The sequence below is a fragment of the Dendroctonus ponderosae genome, unplaced genomic scaffold (assembly GCF_020466585.1).
Source record: "Dendroctonus ponderosae isolate FM_Combo_2020 unplaced genomic scaffold, Dpon_F_20191213v2 Dpon_F_20191213_1, whole genome shotgun sequence".
Taxonomy (NCBI): Eukaryota; Metazoa; Arthropoda; class Insecta; order Coleoptera; family Curculionidae; genus Dendroctonus; species Dendroctonus ponderosae.
In genome coordinates this window covers 40,493,688-40,509,508 of record NW_026017110.1, presented here as the reverse complement: position 1 = coordinate 40,509,508, position 15,821 = coordinate 40,493,688, and the positions used below count along the sequence as shown (strand labels likewise).

Sequence of the window (15,821 nt, the reverse complement as noted above, 5' to 3'; positions counted from 1 at the left end):
TGGGATAACATCTAATGATAGAGCGGGCATCAGAATAGCTTAAATAGACGGAGCTTAGAGTTCGGGTAATCCTTTCATAATGTCTGTATTTTCAAACAAATTCTAAATGAAGAACACTGAAATTTGTTGCGACCTCAACACAAAGAGAGGTTTTGAAGGAGGCTATCTAAACCTAGCTGATGAGAGCTAATAGATTCAAAAACATCTTTATTACAATCAGCGATTAAAAAGATAGAAGTTAATATTTCCGCCACTCTCTTCGGAAATCTTTATCTCTCTCCTATCTCAATTTTTTTTATTCTATTCCTAATACTGGCGTTAACAGCTAAGGTTAGAGGCACCGCACTAAATATAGAACTAATTCCGACTGTGTTATGTGGATTTCTCAATTTCCATTTTCACTAGTGTTTACAAGAACAGAAGTACAGTAAGTTTAGGTTTCGCATTCCCCTTTCAAACTAATTCAATCGGAAGTCATATGAACTTTATGACTTTGTTTATTGATTTCACTTATCTGGCAATTTCGAATATATGAGTCAACCGTACTCTCGAAAATCTGGAATAGATTAGGTAAACGTGAATAGTTTATTACAATTGATCGGTATTTATTCTGGCGACCTAAATATATGAAAGGACAGTCTTAATAATAAAAGTTACTACAAAGTACCGTGTGTATTTGGACCTTTAAATTAAGTGATATGTTCAGAATACAAGTCTCACCGGTTTATGTACTTTCTCAATTTAAAAATAAGTGAATTTATTTGAAGCAATAAGGGCAAAATGAACATTTACAGGATTTAGCCTTTTGGTGGTGTAAGTCCTTATAAATTTGCTATTGGCATGCCGATTATGTATCCCAACGTTGTTTCAATTTAGAGATCAAACTCTATCATATGTACAACTTAGGACCTGCATAAGGTTATTTTCAATCGAATAACAAAATATCAATATTTCTGCTTAGCGAGTGCGCAAAGCTTTCGCACTGAGTGAATAAAATTATTTCAATTACAAAGTATACGATCCCTAATTCAGTTTAAGTTTCAGCAGACATGGCGCAAATTGAAGCGAAGTATACAAAACGATAGAATGGACCAACATTTCAAGTAAAATGGAAAAAGTTCGGAAACTTAATTTAAAAGGATCGTTTTCACACATTATTCTAAATAAAAATACCGATGTAAAAGTGTATTATAAGCGATGTGCAAAGAAAAAAATAATTTTATAAAATTTCCCGATAATAGTTGGTTAAAACAGTTTGATAACAACAAAGTTTTTTTGCAGAAATATCTGGCTTATACAGGGTGTGCCGAAGTTGTTGGTCAACAGGGTTGAGAGAAGACCTGATAATAAAGCCAGTACTTCATATAAAAAAATTGCCGATCTGACTTTCTTATCGAATTATGGGCCTTCAATTTATAATTTTGGGGTTTGTTTTACCATGCGTTTAATTTGCAATGCGTAAAATGGAACTTACTTAGATGGTAGGTAGTAGTGTGTTTTATACTACTTTCCGTAGTGGTCGTAGGTAAAAATTATTATTTTAAAACAACATCTTTTACTTATCTACAAGATTTTCTGATCAGATCTGAGTTAGAAGGTTTCGTTTTCGGCCCACCATCATCAACAATACAGACCTGTTTGATACCGGATTATCAATTATAAAATGTGATAATTTTTTAAATATTAGCTGTGTTTTGACTACATTATAATAATTATAATTTATTATCAATAACAGTACAACCGTGATTTTGAATTTATTCATATTTAAAGCAAGTTTTAGAGTACGACCAAATAGGACTCACGTAATTAATAATAGAACGTTAACGAAACAGTCAACGTTTTTAGGAAAGTTGCCTAAAATAGTGCAATTTACTGAATGAAACTGAAATATTTTTGTTGTTTTACAGCGCTTAAAATGACCAACAGTGTTTTTATTATAATTCTAAATTTGGTACTTAGTTTCATACATAAAGCGATCCACTATTCAAAGTGATTGTTTAGTTTAATTATGTTAATTTCTAACAAAAATGATTGTGTCTTAATCTAATACAACAAATATTGTCAGTTAGATCAGCAAGCAGAAAGCAAGTAGTTTTCGAAACATGGGCGAAAAATGTCGTTTTTTGAACGACGACGGCGTTTGACACCGGAGACGAAGTCGAGGGTGTTAATCCGTCACGTTTTAACGTTTGTAATTTTTCAAAAGCGTACTTTTGCAAGCATATAAATACAACTGAAACAATGAGTGTTGAAAAGTCAAGTGCTGTTTTCACGGTATAGTGTTTGTATAAGATGCATGTTTTACATCAATTTGGCGCTATTTAAAAAAATCGTGTTTTGCTTGTAGCAACATCGGCGGGCGCAGAAAAATAGACCATCTGATCGACTTTGAGACTGAACTTGTAACAAAATCATAACTTAGAAATTGTAAGTAAACTTTAAATTATAATCGGTAGTTTTCGATAAACCTTACGTAGGTTTATCGAAATTAAAAAGCATATCGGCTACTTTTTAATGAAAATAGGTTAAAAAATATAATGACAGATAGGTTTAGTTTGTCACATTTACTTTTGTGCACATGTGCGTAAAAGTAAAACGAATGAACAGTAAAGTAAAGTGCTTCTTTATGATAATTAAAATAATTTTATCAAATTTCAGTTTTTGTGGAATAATTCTGCAAGTAATCGAAATTTTGCATCTTTTAAAAGATCAGTGTGGTAAGCGTGAAAACGTGCAACTTTGGCCAACCTTAACCGACTTGATACCTACTATTTTACTATCGTTTGAGACCTCAACCAATGCAGACTGTCAGTTCTGTTCATGGGAATTTAAAAGTGTACTATGTAGTGGGATCTGGGGAACTCAAGTAGCAACTGTTGTATTAATCTATGAACACGAAGATGAAGAGATCTCAGTCTATTACTGACAAATTATGCAGCAACTTCGGGTCGTTAATGTATCGCAAATATGCAGATACACATTTAAAAAACAAAATAATGTAGTTGAAAACATTAATCGGAAATGTGTCTAAGTGACCGCGTGAAGAACTGATATCGATTATTTTTCAAGCCAAACTTTTAATAAAGTAAAATATGGGTGAATATAGTCTGCTTGTATTATACATACCACCATTCAAAGTTGCCGTTAAAACTTCCATAGAAATCCACATTAAATCTGCATTGACTAATGGATGTGCATTAATATTTATACTGAACATTTCAGACCATTCATCAAGTAAGAAGCAAAATCAATACACCGGAAATAACTACTCGTATTTAGTCACATAGCCAAACACTGGGTCAGATTAACCGAACAAAACGCAGTTTAGTCCAATTTTTTATAGTTTTTTAACAAAACAGAAACACAAGAGCAACGTTTGTCAAAAAGTAATGATGGAAAAACCAATTGTTTAAAAATTCAGTAATCATAACTATTTAACAGTCAATTCAATGCCGTCGTGACAAAGTTTTTCTACTCGTTCTTTGTTAAATTCCCTCGTTCCTTTTATTGGCTTAATACAGTTCAAATCCTTATTATTGTGGACCTTATTTAATTAAATCCCGGGACTTTTCTTGCTTGACACAATCCGGAAATTTAAATTGGACTTGGCCAAATAAACTCGTAACGACCGAGACCGGTTCTTCATTTGATTAAGATTTAGTTGACAAGTTAAAAAAAAAGTTGACAATTTAGGTTTGAAGGTCTTTAACTCAGTGTATAATATACTATCCATAAAGTGTATACTATCATACTATCCATAAAACCAGCAAGCGTGTATAGGCTGGGCCAAATTGGACACTTTTGAATGGAAACTCCTATTTCTATAGCAGCTGCACCAAAGTTAATGTCGATATCTAAGCCTCGAATTCGCTCACAAAATGTATGTCCAAAACCATATGTCAATATCTCTACCCGTTTGAGGAGATACAGGTCTTTTCCAGAAATTCGCACTTTTGGAATGGCTCTCTAACTATTTTCCTGCGATTTTTTAAAACTTACTACGGAAACATTTCCAAAACACTTTTTCATGGAGTATTAAATAATGTAGGCTTCATTTGCTGAAGGCAAATTACTATCATGCGGGTTAATATCAGAAACGACTTATCTTTTAAAATGGGTCACTCTGTATATTTTAACATATGTATTTAATTTGCGCTTAAAATTTTTAAAATTTCGAAAAATATAGCACATTCTATCTTTTACTCAACTATTCAGTTAAATATAGTGGTAGAGTTTTTTCAAGTTTAGAATGCAAGTGCCCGCTGTGAACGGTATCCAGGGAGAAGACAACCATTCAGGGACATTTTCACAAAATTGCAATATAATAATAAAATTATGGTGAGTTTTGAGATCAAATGACTAAAAAAATTTAAATCAAATAAGGATAGAGAGTTAGAAAAAATAAAATTATCTGGAGATTTTGAACGCCGAATGAAAGTGTGCCGATGGTTCCTGGAAAATTGTAACTAAGTGAACGACTTTTTTCTTTTGAATTGCATTTGGACACACAAAGCATATGTATGTAAGTAGTGATGGTAATTTCAAACGACATAACACCTAAGCGTGGGAACATCATTATGCTTATTCAGTTGTGGAGCAGAGACATCAAGGGAGCTTTGGGTTTAATGGGTGGGCAGGTGTTTTCTGAGATTGAATTATCGATCCATTGGCTTTCCGTGGCACTCTAGAATCACAAAAATATTTAGACATTTTAAGGCAACAATTAGAACCATTTGTAAATGAGCTGCCGCTTACGGAACGGGAGAGCATATTTTTCCAGCAAGATGGGTCGCCACCTCATAACGCTGCAATTGTCAAAACATTTGCTTTTGAATTTCTGGTAATAAATGGATTGGCATCCAAGGTGCTATTCACTGGCCAGCAAGATAAATGGATTTAACACCAATGGACTTTAACCTTTGGGGGAAATGGGAAAACCTCATTTTAGAATTCCCGGCAAACTCCGGACCGGAGTTATAAATATCAGTAATGCAAGAATCTGTATATCTCCCCGCTATTGAACTGACTAACTCCTAAAAAAATGTTCAGAAAAGGTGTCGTCTTTTTTTTTCAAGTGGGGAAAGCGGTAGACCATTGAAACATTTATTGTTAGAGTATGTTTTGTTCTTGTTGCTTAAATGTTATGAACCTGATTCTGGATTAAAATCTGCTGGCTGTTCCATTTAAAAAAATAAACTTGACTGTCATAACATTGTTATGTGTTCAATGTTATGTGTCATAACTTTGTTATGTGTTCAATGTTATGTGTCATAACTTTGTTATGTGTGCAATGTATAGTTTAAGATAACAGAATCAAATAATTTGGCAACAAGCACAACACTTTCATATGAACCTTTTTTTCCATCTATTTCTGTACGATATACGATGAGGGTGTCGCTTTGATGACTCACTCTGTATATATTTAATATCACGCTGCAATAACGGTCTTAACTTAATCTTAACTCTCTTATTGCTTAATTCACGGTTGCCAACTAAACTTGAAAAAACTGTAAGTCGATTTAATTCTTAAGTAAAACATAGAATGTGCTATATTTTTGCAAAGGTCCTTTTATGCGCATTATATGACAAAATATACAGATTGTGCCATTTAAAAATATCTTTTATTAGTTAATAACTAGGAAAATATTTGCGTACTGCATTTGAAATTTACATTATTTGATACTAAGTGATAAAGTGCTTTCGCAGTGTCTCCAAAGAATGTATAAAAAATCACAGGAAAAGGCTTAGCTTTTCCAGAAGTGCAGTTTTCTGCAAAAGACCCAGTATCTCTAATACTGTTAGATATATCGAGATAAAATTCGGTCATACAAATCAAGGTTCGGACACCGACATCGGTTTTGGTCTATCTGGTATAGAAATAAGAGTTTCCATTTAAAAGTGTCGAATCTGGCTCACCCAGTACATGCTAAGTTCAATAGGGGTGACGATGAACAATATCGCATAATTGCCTCAAATTTCACATTTGAAAAATGGTGGCTTTTGAGTTACTGGCAACTATCAATTAAAGACTTGGCTTTGTGCGAATACTAATAATGTTTTAAGTTTTTTTTTCAATTTTTCACCACCATTGCTATTGATACCAGAGGTAAAACGATCGCTCATTTTGAGGTTAGTTTGGGTTTTAAAGGTTTCTTGTGGTTCAAAAAAAAAGTAATTAATTGTTCGTACGTTTTTCAGTTTTTCAATCGCCTTAGCACAGGACCACGGGATTATGAAAATATTGTGGCTTAGTCACTCAGAGGTTTTCACAAATTTGTTTTGAAAAATTTAGTTGCATTACATATTTGTTAATGGCTGTTCTAGTCAAGTATTAATAATACTAGATATTCAAGCAAATAATGTTGTTGTTCTGTGTATCGCAAAAAAATTACCGGAGGACTATTGTTTTGCACCCAAATTATATGCAAATAACGAAATGAGTTGCAAAAATGGTAACTTTACAAATGTTCGAAATGCATGCTACTATTTTCAATGCACACATTTAATCAGCATCGCGTGCTTGATACTGCTGCATTCATTTCTCCTCTAAAATATTGGCAAAAAATATTAAATGTGATGTCTCTAGTTGTGATAAGCAATGATTTTGCTCGATCTCAGAAATAGTCTTACCTCTAGTTGAGTGAGATCTGTAAATGTAGGAGCTATGAAAGCTAAATTATCTTGTCTGATCCAAAGATACATTTTAATCAAAATTCAGGAAATTGTCGGGAAATGTGAACATGATCATTATTATACGACCACATATATTTTAGGAAGTTTAAGCAATTACAGTAATTTCAATGTGCGAATCTGATTGCGAAAGATGATATACCTACCATAACTTTACAGTGATTCACACTAGTTCAAAATAGGATTAACGAAGATCCGATAATTTTCCAAGCATACAGAGCAATTAGCAGCAAATAAGTGAATGTTCAAAACTTGCTTCATATTGGCCCTGGTAGTAGAAGTAGTTTGACACGATATGAATGCATATTATGGTTCTTTAAAATACTGAAGCCGGAGTTTTGATAACGCTTGACCCAAAATGTACTGTTATTCTACTTACATAAGTATCAAAGGGTGTATAAGCAAGAACGCGAAGTAGGTACATTGGTTTAAGCAACATGAAAAATTTCAAAAAATATCAATATTTCAAACCACCCTGCTCTAGGAAAAACTATTTTGACAGGAACAACATCGTAGGGAGAAAAATCGCTAATTGTAGCAAAATATGTTGATGTCTTTTTTACTATTTTTATTGCAAAATAATTATAAAAACTAATAAGTTAATTATTATTAATGAAACGTTAGCCCACCTGGGAGTAAAAATTAATACACATGGTAATAATTAAATAAGTGTTAATTGGGATTCCCATTTAGCAATATTGTATTAGAAGTTCGAAGCAAAGTTCAATAATATTCTTACAATATTTATTTTTGATGTTAATGTTAGTCTAGTAGCCCCTTTAAAGTTTCAATTATTTTCAACTCAATGACATATAAAGCTGTACATCCACTGTTTAAAACCGAACCTATGGAACCATGTTCCTTAGAAAGTCTGGCGAAGTACGATCACGGTTGTAGTGGCTTTTCAGTTAAATTGGAAGGATTAATTCAAACGAGTCTATTTTAATATTAGTAGACGTTCTCCAAAGTTGACAATTTTTCATGCCCATTACTTCGATGTCTTTTGCGTTTGTTCGAAGAATCTAATCTAAGGTTTTAATTACATCATAGTAATGGTGCCCTTAAACTTCAGGTTTGCTTCTTAACCATGTCTTAATACTCGATAATAACTTTTTGTCAATGCCGTTAAGTTTTCAACATTTTGTTTGTGGCCAATCCTAGGTCTACTAGTCCAAACAAGACAGAACGGATTAATTTTAGACTAAAGTTGTCAGAGTAACTTTGTAAACACAGAAGCAAATATTGGAACGCTCAGCATCGAAATAATGGCAGTTAGTTCAATTCTATGGTGAAGCTGTTTGTTACAGTTAATCGTGTTTGCAAATATTTTGCTTTGACTGCTTTGTGTTTGCTAAGTCTACCAAGCCAAAATTAAGGAAACCAACACCTATAGAAATTTATTAAATAAGTAAAGTTAAATTGCTACAATTTACGAGCATTTTCAAAATTGGGGCCCGGATTCCGATTCAGCAATTACGACTCCGTGAAACAGTAAAATGTTCTTTTTTGTTTTATTAGTTGCTAAATTCATGTTAGAAATCAGCATCAACTTAATGCTTCATAATCTTTCTTATTTTTCTTTGTAGTACCCCAGTAAGGTTAGAAAGATTGTTCCATTTCGGTTATAACAAATAAAAACGCTGTATCATCAATTTAAATTCAAGGCATTGTAGTATTGCTTTCAATCTTTTTTAGTCTGATATCAAGTAAAATGTTTAACAAACCAATTAAAATTTGTTCAATACCAAATTGCGATAGAGTAGGTTAAATGTTACAATATTATTAATTAAGGAATTTGTAACAAACGTACCGTTTGAGCTGAAATGTATCAAAATAACCTGAACTTTATCGAAATAAATTAAAATAAAGAAATGCTGGGAACTAGAACTCGTTATTGATGAGCTGATCTATTAAAAATGTGGATGGACATTTTTAAAGCATGTGTAGTACAGATGTGATTAATGAAAATTTTAATTTTGTTGCTGATCACTATATAATTTAATGTAATGTAGTTTTCTCAGAGACTCTTTCTCAGATGATTTAATACTAATGCGCCTTTTTCATCTCTAACCGTAGTGTAAATGTGTGTCAAATGTTCTGCATTTATGGGCTTCGTTTGCTCTTTCCTGGAATAATTCACGAGTTTATTCTAAAGTAATAGAAACAAGAATATTTTTATAACATTCGAAATTTGCCAATCAGCTGGCATATTAAACTCTGCATTCCAAAAAATTAGCTATGGATGTATATCATTTTGATCTGAAAACGGAAACGTGCTCAGTTATAAGCTAAACCGCGTCCAAGTGTTTTTCAGAAGACCAGATCAGACCACATCAAACCAAGCGCCATATTTTTCGTTTTTCTAAATTATTCCTATCATGTAAAGGTTTTAAAACAAGTGGCATCCTTACCATGAAACATTACGGCATTCATCTTTCTTAGGTAGCTAATGTATAAAAACAGAAGCGCTGAGAATCTGTAGCTAAATTGTCCACGGCTTAACAACGAAAATGTCTTGTAATCGTAACTACAAAATTCATAGAACTGAAAAACTTGTAAGAGTGTTAGCAGAAGTCAATTCTTGCTCAAAACAAAGCGAAAGAGTATTAATTAACTTTTTGAGCTGTCTGGATCATAAACGTTTTTGCAATTGTTGCAGAAATTTGGAAATTGCGTAAGAAAGGTAGACGTTATTAAAAATGAACAACCATTGCTGTCAAGTTAAAATGAACCAGTTGTGTAGTTAGCAATTTGAACACTATAATTCTGATTATCCTGACCAACAAATTTTGAGCTATTTGAGATCAAAAGAAAAATAGGCGTGAAAATGCTCAATTAAAAAAATTTTAAATAAAAAAATTGCGTCTGCAAAGAAATTACTAATTAATTACAAAACCTGGTCTTAACGAAAATATGCTTTGTGGAAAGATAACTGTTAGTGGTTAAGTATAATAATAGGCAGTTACTTCAAAATTTAATAGCTGTTTGGAAATGTTTCTTCGTTTTTGTCACTAAAATCCTTTTAAATCCATCAAGTGACAATTGAGCACCTGCCAATTACACAGACCCATTATTGCTTTTAGTTCATACTAATATAGCGTAGGTTTTATATTGTTCAAATTTCGAAGTTACAGAAGCTGTTGTATTGAAAATATTTAAACCTGACAAATAGTCTTTTGTCTCAGAATTCCTTGCATTCAAGTTCAATTTTGTTCAAATTAAATGTCTTATATTAGTTATAGTTAGAATATTTTAATGAAAATTAATATTTTATATGTTATAATAGGACAAATAACTGTATTCAATGTCAGGACACATACACAACGTTGTTTATTGAACTAATTTGATAATATAGGCAAAAAATGCCTACGACTTTTTACCAGTAGGTATCTTCATGATAGCAGATACAACAGCAGTTTCGCAACGACTTCATTTACATTCACTTCATTTTCTGGCAAATATTCAGAAACTTTCAAAATGTTGGGTATTTCTGACGTAGCTTTACTTACCCAGTAGCAGCAAACCTCGAAAAAGCTTGCATGATCTTCAGACTCAATTCTCTTTCTCTGGAGTTAAATTGCAATGACATGTTTAGAGGGTGGCCGAACACGTACTCGATCTCGTCTCCGTGCATCACTCCCATCCACTCGCCCCAAAGAGATGTACTTGTCCGCTGAAATAAAAGGAAACAATTGTAATAGGGAATTGTTGAGAGCTGTAGGTGGCTAATAAGCGTAGTTTTATGAAAAGTATACTTTTGGTGTCTTCTCGACTTTCAAACGAGGCTCATTAAGGCACTTTTCACGTAGCTCTTTAACATGTGTTTGGTTAGATAGTTTGTTGAAGTAAAGAGAAACTATTTTGCAAGTTTATTGAACCGATAACGTCACTTTGCTTAATCGAAGTAAAGAAATTACTCCAAAATAAATGATAACAAGTAAGTAAAATCAAACGTGCATTAATAATATCCAGGTTAATTACTTTAGGCAAAGTACAAGGTATGAATAAAGTGGATCAAACAGGGTTGTACCAAACACCTTAATATTTTCAGCATCAGATTGACAGCATTAAAAATTATTCTGAGAAATAAAAGCGAAACTATAACTAGTGTTCCTAATGTACTTTCATTAGCTGGTATGGCTTGTGAAGTAGTTTGGGTTTAGTTGAGTTTATATTTAAGTTTATGTTTAAGTTTATATTTAAAATTTTATAATTTTAAGTTCAGATAAACTTATATCAAAAATAAAAACAAGAAATACAAACTTAAACCTTCCGATATATCTACTAAATAAATTAGAATTTACTAGAAGGTTTGTAATTTTAGCAATATGTATTAAAAGTCATTGCGTTTCGTCCAATATCAACTATATAAAACGGCAACTAAATATATATTGTTCAAACATACACATGTTACGGTCAATTTAATTACATCGGGCATTATTTATACTGTCCGGGCAATTTAAAAAATGCCAAGTAAGAGCGGGCATTTTAATAATTCTGTATTTGCCTACGCTAATTTATTACATTGCCCGATCATTATACATACTGCTATTGTATCTCTGGGCAGTTTGGTGTCACCTCAAATTGCCGATGTGTGTATGGTGAGTAGTAAATATGATTTTTCTGTGAAACAAAACGGAGAAACTATCGATTAACTGTTGCAAGTGGCACGCAAGTTTGCTTCAATAATCGGCTAAATGAATTGTGTTTACCAAAAGGTCAGAATACACAAATTTTCACTATACCACAAAACTTGAAGTTAATAGAAAATATATGAGAGTACCTAAAAGCATAGTGAAAGTAATAAATAAAAACCCCGGCGACAATCAGTGCTTATGCAGTTTTGATATAAAGGTTATTGGAAGGCAGGAAAACTTGATTATACCTGGAGAAGAACGCAGATTACTTTTCACGTACGCCGAGGAAAGATATTTCTTTTATAGAATACATGTGTTTCAATTGGACACGGGCGGTGGTCGAATCCGCACGAAAAAAAAGATATATTTAAAGTATCAAACCGTCACAAGGGCATTTATTGCGAGACTGTCTTATGAGAAAAACCACAGTGTACCTAAAACGGTTTAGTTAGCGGATCGCTCTTGAGTAAAACATATACTCAAGATTCCAAGTTGATGTAATCGACATGCAGTCATAAGTTGATGACCAATATAAGTTCATACTTGTATACCCAGATCATTTAACCAAGTTTATTCAAGTTCGACCTCTTCAAAGCCAGAGAACAGAAGAAGTAGCTTATGTGCTTTGGGTCATTTTGACCATATTTGGAGCACCCACCATTTTGCAGAATAATAATGAGAGATAATTTGCTAATCATATTATTGACGAAATATGTAGCATATGGTTCTCGAGTTCCTTAGAACTTGCGAATCAGGATGTGAAAAGTATGGTTTGTTCGCTGCTAGAAGACAACAAAAACAAGGCAGGGCATGAAAGCTTACGTTTTGTTCAGCTTAGGAATAACAAGGCTCACAATTGTGGTATAAATTGAACTCCGTATGAGGCTATATTTGAAACAAGATAAAAATTGTATTTAAAAGCTTTTGCCTAACGACGTTATGTCTAAAATAGTCTATAAAGAGAACCGAAAAGAAATATTCAAAAAGCTAATTAATTTAGGGTTTGCAGAAGATGATGCGCTGCAAAATAAACCAGTGTCAAATTATTCAGCTGAGCTAAAAGCAAGTCAGAATTACGAAGAGCTGCCTTCTCCTTACAGTTATGATCAACCATCAGCTTTATACCAAATAAGGAAATTTGATTCCATAATAGTAACGGTAATCATGCCAGGAAAGCATGTAAGATACTGCAAATTTAAAGGTTCCCTAACCTCAGGCACCTCCAGGCCCAGTTTCAAGCCGATTACCTCTTATCAGCTGGGTTTAGTCCGAAATTACCTACCGCGAAGGATGTGCTTGAAGCACATTGCATTGGGGATTGTAACAGCAGAAAAAACTGAAATCGACCTAGCAAATGAATGCTTTACAAAATGTAAACCAGAAGTTGATAAATTAGTCACACCAAACGTAGTAAACAAAATAGACTGTTTGGACTGTGATAACACTTACAAAGTTCAAAGAGGACAATATGATAATAAACTAATTTACTAACACAAATATTGCATAAGGAAAAATAACAAATATGGAACAGAATTAGCACAACATAATGAAAATAATTATCATACAAAAGAGTCCATGAAATAACATAAATAAAAAAACGTGACAAAGCCAAGAACTTTAGATCAGACAATCTAAACTCAATATATCAAATATCAATTAAATGAAAAATGAAATAAACATGGAACGTTAACCACCAGTATATTGTAAGGTAGGTATGCAGATCAAAAATAGTATCTTCTGAATGTATAGGAAAAATAGGTGAAAGAAAAGAATTAAATATAAAAAGCTTTTTCGTTTTTGGTTCTGAAATGGCAAGCATTAGTATGCCAATATATCAGTCACAACACTAACGGAGCAGCAACTACCTACACGAGGAATAATGTAAAATTGTAGAAGGTGGAATTCTGACCTTTTGTCAAAATGTATTCCTGATTCCTAACCTTCAGTTTTAATAATCTTAAACTGTTCTAGTCTTCAGTATGACAGGCTGTGCAAATTAACATTTTTTTCTTCAAAATTGTAAAATGTTAAGGTGGTTCATGTTAATGTTTTTAAATGACCAACTATTTTAACAATAGGTTATTGCAGACAATCTGAAGATGGTGAAAAGATACCGAAACTTAAAATAATTTGTGAATTCGATATAAATGACTGAAACCCAGGAAAATAGTTTATTTTTGCATCATTTCTTGGATTCTTCTTTTATGATAATTTGTTTCCCTAATTAATATATCTGCGTTGTCAAAATCAAAATTATGTAACATATGGTGTGCATGTTGTGTTAATGCTGTTTTATTTTCACTAGTATTTCTCACTCTATTTGTGTTCGTATATTCTCTTTTTTAAATACTGTTTTTGTTTGTCCTATATATGTATTATCACATTCAAAACAATTCACTCTATATACAGTATTTGGTATATCCATTTTGTCAGTTTTTGGTTTTAGTTTTGGGAAACATTCAGTTGATAAGTTGTTTTTTGTTTTTCTGCGATTATAATGTTGTGTGGCTTTAGTACTTTTGAAATTTTCCTATTGATTTCTGGAATATATGGTAGTGATATATTTGTATTGTTTCTTTGTTCCTCATTATTGTTATATTTAGTTGAGTTGTAAATTTTGTTAATTCTTCGCTTTATTATTGGTTCAGAAAATTTTTTTGGGTAGTTATTATTAAGTATAATTTTTCTGATTTTTTAAAATTTTCTTGTCTGTAATTTGGGTGTGATAATTTTATAGCTCTATCTGTCTTAAGTGCAGTTATTACGCTTTTTTATATTTTTGGGGTGCATATGAATTATAGCTTAAATATCTTCCGGGTCAACCTTCTTTTGTATACCAATTTGTTTTTATTTCATCTGAATTATCACAATTTACTGTTATGTCTAAAAAAATAATTGATTGATTTTTATCCTTTTCTAATTTATCTAGGGTATGTTGAACTTCATCTTTGGGTAAACACATTAAGCAATCATCTACATAGCGCTTAAAGAAAGTTGGTTTATAATTTAGGCTTGTTATTATGTTTTTTTCCAAGCTTTCCACAACAAGATTAGCAATTGTCGCTGATATGGGGGAACCCATTACTACACCGTATATTTGTGAATAATATTTGTTTTCAAACTTGAAATATGTAGATTTTAGGGTTCTACCGCTTCAATAAATTCTTTTTCTGGAATTGTTGTATGTTGTTCAATTTCCTTCCATTTATTTCTTATACATTCATGTCCAATTGGGATATTGGTATATAATTATGTTATTATTATTATTTTTTTATATTATTGTTATTTATATTATTATTACAAGTGATTTTTTGGTTTTTGATAAATTCGCAAAAATTTCGAGAGTCCCTAATATGATATTCTGGTCAAGGCAAAACAAATAAAAAAGATTGATAGACGTATAACAAAACAATCTTTGGGGATGGATAAATGTCTAGCAAACGAAAGTTGGATAAAGAATTTGACAAAAAAAAACATACCAAATCCGGTAATGTATATTTTATCGCTTGGACCAAAGTTTTTCCTAAATAAATCTCAATATAAACCCATTGATAACATCATAACAAACGTCAAAAATGGAATCTTTTCACTAAACAATGAACTAAAGATTAATGTCAGAGACAAATTATGTAACATATTAACAAATTTTAAAAATCAAAAAAAACAACAAAAAAAAATTGAAACTAGAATAGACAGACTGATATCTGAAACAAAACAATTCCTAAATAAAAATTCAAATATATGTGTCCTAACAGCAGATAAATGTAATAAAACAGTAATTATGCTTAAAAACTAATACCAAACGAAAATGCTAGCCTTACTAAATGACATCAATACATATAAATAGGAAAAAAAGATTTTACCAGTAATATACAAACAAAACTAAATAAAATAATAAATTTTCGGTTTAAACTAGAACAGAACTACTTAACTGAACAAACAAAACGAACACTGTACTGCAGTAACGGCCAAGCACCAGTAATATACGGACTACCTAAACTTCATAAAAACAACATATCATTACGACGAATCGTCAACAATATAGGCACACCAACTTACAATTACAAGTTCCTCTCCACAGTTCTAAGAAATGTCTTAGGACAGTCAGAATATCATATTAAGGAATTTTTGTCAATTTATCAAAAACCAAAAATTACCACAAAATCACTGTTTAGTATGGCTTGATGTAACATCATTATATACCAATATCCCAATTGAATATCCAATCCAATGTATAAGAAATAAATGAAAGGAAATCGAACAACATACAACCATTCCAGAAAAATAATTTATTGAATCTGTAGAACTATGCCTAAAATCTACATCTTTCAAGTTTGTAAAACCAATATTAGTCACAAATATACGGTGTAGCTATGGGTTCCCCCATATCAGCGACAATTGCTAACCTTGTTATGGAAAGCTTGGAAAAAAACATAATAACAAGCCTAAATTATAAACCAACTATCTTTAAGCGCTATGATGATTGCCTCATGT

The 15,821-nt window shown here is 32.0% G+C and overlaps 1 protein-coding gene across 2 annotated transcripts in view; it reads right to left on the bottom strand.

The window, feature by feature from the left end:
- The window catches only part of LOC109541465 (acetylcholinesterase), a 205,306-nt gene that overhangs the window by 33,247 nt on the left and 156,238 nt on the right, over window positions 1-15,821 (bottom strand). For both annotated transcript variants that reach the window (XM_048665564.1, XM_048665565.1), the window contains one exon: window positions 10,200-10,363. In XM_048665564.1, coding sequence (XP_048521521.1) covers window positions 10,200-10,363 — 164 coding nt within the window. The remainder of the gene's footprint in view (window positions 1-10,199; window positions 10,364-15,821) is intronic.